This window comes from Carassius carassius, chromosome 18 (assembly GCF_963082965.1).
Source record: "Carassius carassius chromosome 18, fCarCar2.1, whole genome shotgun sequence".
NCBI classification, from domain to species: Eukaryota; Metazoa; Chordata; class Actinopteri; order Cypriniformes; family Cyprinidae; genus Carassius; species Carassius carassius.
Genome location: NC_081772.1, coordinates 10,675,863 through 10,684,146, shown reverse-complemented (window position 1 = coordinate 10,684,146; position 8,284 = coordinate 10,675,863). Strand labels below are relative to the sequence as shown.

Genomic DNA, 8,284 nt, shown 5'->3' with positions numbered 1-8,284 from the left:
TCTATTGACCAAACCAAATGTTCCTGTACATTTTCTGACAGAGATTTCACCGGTGACTATCAAGAGCCAAGTAAAAGTAAGGTAAGTTGTGTTCTGTATGTTTTTAACTCTTGTTCTATTTTGCTTTTTTTTGCATTGGCTATGTAAACGTCTTTTATCTGCTAAGTAGATTTTTTTTCGCGCCCTAACGTTAACGTGCCCTCGTGAGCACCAGGCAGATTGTCATGGCAGTTTTAGATGACAGGAATTTGATGAGAAAATTGCATATGGCGTATGGATAGGCAGTTTATTTGTATTATAATAGCAAATTTTTCGATTTTTCAATGGTTGTTTGAAAAAATCCGTATAAAAGCCACTACTTCGTGTCTATCACACCGCATGGCGTGGTCAAGATGGCGCCGTCGTTCTGTCTGTTGGTCACCGAAAGAATGCAGGAGGCAGACATTTTCCCGCTTCATTCTGCCAACTAGTGTACATGAGGGATGCGCCAGCCTTATTCTAAATTTGAGTTTTACATGTTTTCCACTTATGCTGTGTTCACACCAAACGCGAATAGAGCGTCTGGCGCGAATGATTTAAATGTTAAGTCAAAGCAAAGGCGCGTTTACGCGTGTCTGGAGGTCTCGCGGCGCGAATGAGGCGTTTAGCGCGGAAGACGCGAATTCGCCTCATTCGCGCGTCTAGTTCTGAATACCCTTCTCCACTCATTCAACAAGGAGGAACGACTGATGTTATCAGTGAGCAGTCAACCAGAGCTATATTACAAAAGTTCATTTTTCTATAGAGACAGGAATAAAAAAGACATATAACATATTAATATAACACATATATATATATATATATATATATATATATATATATATATATATATATAATATAACATAGATTAATTGAATAAAGGCCAAAGATAAGAAACGTTTCGTTTTACCCCAAACAAATTATATTTTAACTTGAACCACTAAAGAGACATCAGAGCCACTCTCGGCGGATACTTGAGCTCTGAGCTCCCGCTGATGGCATGGAGCTCATCTCCGAAATCGGCGAAACACATGTTTTTAAATAGACACTGTCTTTCTAAATAAATCGCATATTTGAGTTTAAAACAACTACATTCTCGCCTGAAATACTTTTAAAACTACATTTCATGACACGATAACAGTAATATTTAGAAAATTATCCGAATAAAGTGGCGGTTGAAAATGCTGAGTGAACTCAGCTGGCAGAAGCCCCCCTGTGAACACAGCATTAGTGTTGGGCTTTAAAAAAAAACCTTTCCTGCATGAGATCAGGCGAAGTCTACGCTTGAGCTCTCACGCATTCACCGTGAGACACACGCTATTAACACTTTTCACACGCTCTCACACTACACATCCATTTTCTCACTCACAGAAAAATCATGAAGCGAAGAGGACATGGAGACCGACAGACTAGACCAAGCAGCTTACTTATGATATATATATTAAAAAAATCTCAGATTCTGTAAATTTTATGGAAAGGGTCAATAAAACAGCTGGAGAACAATTGTCACATAACATTTATTCTACCTCAGGAAAGCAATTTAATGACCATAATATAGGCCATAGTACGTTAGTTGGCTAAAAAAAAAGAGCTATAGAGTATTTAGCTAAATATGTGTAGCCTATTATATTACACATTTATTATATTTTTACTTGTATCATTAGATAATGTTATTATAATAAAAACGCATTATATCTAATTTGAATTAGTTTTGATACCAGCTGATAAGGCTATCAGTATGTTTACAGTATTAAGTGAGTTTTTTTATTGAGAAAAATGTATGCCTATCTTGAGTACCTAATATTTATCCAAATTAGTCAATATTAAATCAAATCACAAGAATTTAACTGAAATGCTTAAATTTGCTTCAAGCAATAATAAAAAACGTAGCTTACCAGATGTTGTCACTAAACCTAATAAAATTCAGTTTAGATACTAAAATGTTTTGACAATCACAATACACTTATTGTGATGCAAGATTTTTTTTTTTATATCCCAACAACAATATCTCACTTCAAGCAAAACTTAAAAGTTGGCAGCTATGAGTTTGCGTTGTTTAAAAATCGATGTACAACAGCCTTCTTGTACCCTGGAAACTCCAGAGTTCTCACAAGAGCACTTTTAATTGTCTCTGTGAGACACTCTGGCAGTGAATAATGATGCACATTTCTTTTGCCACTTGTAATGCCAGGAGCCGATCACATCGGCGTATCTGATATAGGTGGTATAAGATCGCTAAACCGATGACAGTCATGGTGCTATCCAATTGCGTCAAAGTCCGGACGTTTTTGTTTTTAGCCTATCCAACAAAAAAAATGTCTTTCCCGTATTCATTGCACGGTTTCTATCTTATTCCACAATTGAGCCTGACAGATTTTTACATGCAATAAAATTATCAATAAGCTGCAGGCTTCAACAGGAAATATTTTTCATTACCTTTTATAAGTATTATTGAATGGAGCTGTTTTATTTGGCGAGTGTAACATTGTATGCCTTGATAAGCGTATGTTTATTGAAATTTGAAAGATTTGATTTCAAATTTCAATACAGATAAATCAAATGAGCAGTGGAGTTGTTTATTATGTGACTAAGATTTACCCTACAGTACAGCCTAGACTACTTGGGACATACACTGTTTAAGAGAGGCATGTAGAGCTTTCTTCTCCTTTTTCTCTAAATCAGTAGCATTAACAAATGTCTGTGTTTGGTTTTCCACAGTTCACAATGGAGCGGTCCCAGTGGAGTAACATGCGCAAGCGAGCCATAAAAAGGACAAATGACAGAATTTTAGAGGTACAAAGAAGTCTTTGCACAGGTGTCGTAGAGCCAGTGAGATGGTAAGTAGTGACTTTGGCGAAGTTGTGGACACTGAGGTGAGTGAGGATGAGGTCTCTGAAGATGATGAGGGGGATGATGAGATTTCTCCTCCTTTAGATTTGTCCACTGCTCTGTCTGACTGGGCTGTTGAGTATGGTGTATCATTAGTGGCATTGTCTGCTCTTCTGTGCATCCTTAGAGTGCATCACCCCTTTCTTCCAAAGGATGGGAGAACCCTTTTAAAAACGGCAACCAGGTACACTCTGGAAAGGTTGGCTGGTGGGGTGTTTTTCTATTTTGGTATTTTGAACATGTTTCGCAAAACATTTGAGTATTTGTTGTCCAAATTTCCAGATAGAAATGTTTTCATGTTGCAGCTTAATTTTGATGGATTGCCGCTGTTTAAGAGCTCGTCGACTCAGTTCTGGCCAGTGTTAGGCATGTTGCGTCACAAAGATTATGTCTCCAGCAGGCCACTGTTAATTGCTTTGTTCTGTGGTGAGACTAAACCCACTTCATTGCAGGAGTATCTTGGTGCCCTTGTTCAAGAATTGACAATGCTCAGAGAGGGATTTGTCATAGGCTCAAAAACCTTGTTTCTGAAGGTAAGTTCAGTCATTTGTGATGCTCCTGCTAGAGCCTTTATCAAACAGGTGAAAGGCCATTCAGGTTATGCAGGATGTGATAAGTGTTTACAGCCAGGTGTTTATGCTAGTCACCGCATGACATTCCCAGAGGTAAGTGCTCCTGATAGGACTGATGAGTCATTTGCGAGGGGCACAGATGAGGAACATCACATAGCAGTTTCCCCTCTACTTGAAACTGGTATCGGTATGGTCAGTCAGTTTCCTCATGATTATATGCATTTGGTTTGTTTGGGAGTAATGAGGAGGCTCTTAGATTTGTGGTTTGGCAGTGCTGGCCCTCTTCGGTGTCGTCGTTCGGGTCGTGACATGCAGGAGATCTCTGAAAAGCTGGTAAGTTTGAAGGCATTTGTCCCAGTTGAATTTGCTAGGAAGCCAAGGAGTCTGGCAGAAAGACTAAGATGGAAGGCAACCGAACTCAGGCAGTTCCTTCTGTACACCGGTCCTCTTGTTCTTAGGGGTGTGTTACCTGAGGAAATGTATAACAACTTCATGCTGCTGTCAGTTGCCATCTCGATTTTAGCCAATCCCCACCTTTGTTCAGCTCTGAATGGTTTTGCGAAAAGGTTGCTTGTGTCATTTGTGGAGCACTTCAGTAAACTGTATGGTCCTGAGTTTGTTGTCTACAATGTACATGGGTTGATTCATCTTAGTGATGATGTAAAGATTCATGGTCATTTAGATGTGATCTCTGGGTTTCCATTTGAAAATTACCTGTGTACATTAAAAAAAATGATCAGGAAACCACACAGCCCTCTAACTCAAGTGATCCGTAGAGTGTCTGAAGTTCACAACCAAAAACATAGCATTGAAGTTAAGTGGCCAAAAACGCAAGTAAATATAGAGCATAGAAATGGGCCTGTACCTGACTTGTTTGAAGGGGATGTTCTTCAATTCAGAGAACTGGTAGTGAATGATGTGCACTTTAGAATTACAGAAGGAGACAATTGTGTTAGAATCAATCAGATTGTTGCTTTGGTGGAAAATATTATTGTCTATAAAGGCCAGGAGTACATCATCTACCGTGAATTTGCAAAGATGGGGACATTCTTTCATTACCCAGTTGATTCTCAAGAAGTAGGAGTTTTTGTTGTGTCAAATTTGTCTTCAGAAAGTCTTAAATTTGTCTTAAAATATTTCAGGATGCCATATGGGGAACAGGGCAGTTTTGTTGTCATTCCCCTTTTACATCAAAAATAACTTTTAATTCCCCCCCCCCCCCCCCCCCAACCCTCAGTGTATTTCATAGTGAGCTTCATTAAGACACATGAAGTGGAGGTGGTGCCAGGTGTGTGGGTGGAAGGAGAGGTCTGTAAATGGCCAAACTACAAACCCGATGCCATGTTGAAGGCCATCAAGAACTGTGAGATGCCTAAGGAGACCTGGACAAGTTATGACATCAGGGTTCTTTACAAAGCAAGTGAGTGTTCACTTTAATCCATTGTTCATGGTTCAAGACTAAATTAAGCCACCTTTTTTATGTATTTCTTAAAATTTAAATGTAACGGTAACACTTGATTTTAAAGTGTCTACATAAGAGTGAGCCTTATTAGCATGACGCACATCATGAACTTTAATGACACTTACGTTTATGACTGGTGTCATTAAGTGTATATTTGTTTTTTGTAATGTAAAGTTGACACTGGGATGCAGACATTACAAGAACCAAATTATTTAATATATTACAATCATGATCTTACCTCACAACACCAATACCGGTTTGGGTAAAGCTTTGTTTTTCACTTGGTTCCCATTCTTGACAGATAGCTTTAGTGAGGCAAGGTTGAAACTTCGCCAGGCAGAAGATGACACAGACCTCCAGTCAGAAGCAGAGGAGGGGAGGCCAAAAAAAAGAAAAACCAAGTATGTCGCAAATCTGCTGAATCCAGGATAATGTGTGTTGCACTCAGATTTTGCTCAGTTTGTCTATATTTACATTTACATTTATTCATTTAGCTGACGCTTTTATCCAAAGCGACTTACAATTGCTATATATGTCAGAGGTTGCACGCCTCTGGAGCAGCTAGGGGTTAAGTGTCTTGCTCAGGGACACATTGGTGTCTCACAGTGGATTCGAACCCGGGTCTCTCACACTAAAGACGTGTGTCTTATCCACTGCGCCACCACATATAATGTTTATATAATGTTTGTCTTTAAACTAAGGCATGTAAAAAGATCGAAGCATTTAAGTTGCCAAATTTCTGTAAGAAGTATCACTGAAAAAAATAGTATGTGGGGTAGTTGGTGAGAATCCATAACTGTGGGATTTAATTTACCCCACAAGTTTTATAGAGTTTTATTCATAGATGGGTCTCTTCATAGTAGGCAGTGTAAATGGGCCTTACATGGCTGTAGGGTTGTAAATAATTTGTTTTCTCTTTTCAAAGACCAAACCAGCGCTTCCTCTCGAGTCAGGAGGAGTCTGATGAGGAGCCTGTGAAGCGCAAACCAGTCCTCCCTAAGGTGCCATCCATTCCACCTCTTCCGTCACTGTTGCGTAATGCCATTTCATCATCAGATGAAATATCTCCGCCAGCTAGTCAACTTGCCTCTCTGCAGCCGTTTCACGCCCTTGGACCTCCTGAGCCATCCTACCATCTTCCCTCTCAATCGTCTCGCCACCATGGAACTCCTGAGCCATCCTACCGTCTTCTCTCTCAATCGTCTCGCCACCATGGAACTCCTGAGCCATCCTACCATCTTCCCTCTCAATCGTCTCGCCACCATGGAACTCCTGAGCCATCCTACCATCTTCTCTCTCAATCGTCTTGCCACCATGGAACTCCTGAGCCATTCCCTCTTGCCCCTCATGCTGCTTCTGAGATGGACCTGCAGTCTGGTGAGACCTTCTGCTCTATTTCCATTTACAATACATTTCTATGTTACAGCTGGCCGTTTTTAAAATGTTCTGGTTTCAGCATTACTACGAGAGATCATTGCCAAGCAGGAGGTGATGTGTGATATGCAAAGAAATCTGCTGCGGATTGTTCAGGATCTATCTTCTACACCTACACCACATGGACAACAAATGGACGGAAGTTTCCTGCCGTTGAGGGATGCTGAGGCTCTTTTGGCGCTGGACCGCGACATTAAGACAAACCCAGAGAGGAGAAAGGACTTGGTAAAAATTACTTTTATCATTAGTAGTTGGACCAGATATTTTTTCTGAACTTTTTTTTTTTTTTGGTTTCTCCGCAATGAACAATCCTATTTTCAAAACATTTTCTTTTCTCCAGGTGCTGACACTGGGCCTGGCTGGGGGCGTGACCCTCAAGGACACTGTGTGGAGGGTCATGAAGATGCTTCTTCAGAACGACTTGGCCTGCAAAATCAATTGGACAGGCCTCCATGGCAAAACATCATTTCAGGGCCTAGAAGTCAAGAATGTTGTTACAGGTAAAAGTGTTGATTAGATGTACCAGGCAACATTTTAAGGTTCATTTACCAGCTTCGTAGTCACTTCGATAAGCTGCCACCCCTCAATACAGAGTGAATAAAGGCTCTTGGCTAAAGTGTAATGGCCACCGTTTTTAGAGGCAAATCTTTGCTTGTTAACAAAGGACATAAATGCAGAGAAATGTCTTTGTTTTTGTGTGTGTGAAAGGGGTGTTAGTCTATCGTTGGTGGTCAGACTACACATTATGATATAGTCTGGCTTGTCAGGCTATGTATACTTCTCTTTTGTAAGGTCTGGGTCTTTTTAACTCAATAGTGGTAAAGAAACTGTACAATGAACAAATTATGCTATCCCTTCCCCTTAAGTCTGTAACACAAAGTCAACAGAAGAATGGGACTTAACTTAAAGGCCTAAATGAAATTTAAGTTTAAATGGCATTGCCTGTCTTTACTTTGTCTTTAAAAAGTCTTATATTTAAACTCTGAAACCTGCCATGATATCTTTTAATTGTTTCTAGAAGCCATTCGAAGAAATCCTGGATGCAGAGAATCAACGAACCAGGAGGTGGAGCAATGGTTGAGGCGTTGGTTTTATTTGGCTGGCGATCGAGAGGGGGGTAGGAGGAGGAGAAGCACAGTCCTCCACCACCAGCGACCCACCAACACATAGTCAGGCACACATCAACACATAACGTCAGGCACACACCAACACGAAGTCAAGCACACACACATATACATTTCACTTTGGCCCGTTTCTGGCCACACTTTAAAGGGATAGTTCACCCAATAATCAAAATTATGTAACTACTAACTCACCCTCATGTCGTTCCAAACCCGTAAGACCTCTGTTCATCTTTGGAACACGGTTTAAGATATTTTAGATTTAGTCCGAGAGCTTGTCCCTCCATTGAAGCTGTGTGTACGGTCTACTGTCCATGTCCAGAAAGGTAAGAAAACATCATCAAAGTAGTCCATGTGACATCAGAGAGTCAGTTAGAATTTTTTGAAGCATCGAAAATACATTTTGGTCCAAAAATAGCAAAAACTACGACTTTATTCAGCATTGTCTTCTCTTCCGTGTCTGTTGTGAGAGAGTTAAAAAAAACTGCAGTTTGTTATATCCGGTTCGCAAACGAATCATTGGATGTAACCGGATCTTTTTGAACCAGTTCACCAAATCGAAATGAATCGTTTGAAATGGTTCGCGTTTCCAATACGCATTAATCCACAAATTACTAAAGCTGTTAACTTTTTTAATGTGGCTGAAACTCCCTCTGAGTTCAAACAAACCAATATCCCTGAATAATTCATGTACTCAAACAGTACACTGACTGAACTGCTGTGAAGAGAGAACTGAAGATGAACACCGAGTCGAGCCAGATAACGAACAATAGACTGACTCGTTCACG

The 8,284-nt window shown here is 40.1% G+C and overlaps 2 protein-coding genes across 2 annotated transcripts; both read left to right on the top strand.

Annotated features, from left to right (window-relative positions):
- Nucleotides 1-4: 4 nt before the first annotated feature.
- Nucleotides 5-4,679, top strand: LOC132091710 (uncharacterized). Its single transcript, XM_059497842.1, has 2 exons — nucleotides 5-81; nucleotides 2,737-4,679. Exon 2 carries the CDS (start codon nucleotides 2,853-2,855, stop codon nucleotides 4,677-4,679), a length of 1,827 nt encoding a protein of 608 aa, XP_059353825.1. The 5' UTR covers nucleotides 5-81; nucleotides 2,737-2,852.
- On the top strand, nucleotides 4,617-6,381 carry LOC132091708 (uncharacterized). The gene is made up of 4 exons (XM_059497841.1): nucleotides 4,617-4,899; nucleotides 5,243-5,342; nucleotides 5,867-6,318; nucleotides 6,368-6,381. The coding sequence occupies exons 1-4, from the start codon at nucleotides 4,821-4,823 to the stop codon at nucleotides 6,379-6,381; spliced, it is 645 nt and encodes a 214-aa protein (XP_059353824.1). The 5' UTR covers nucleotides 4,617-4,820.
- The last annotated feature ends 1,903 nt before the right edge of the window (nucleotides 6,382-8,284 follow it).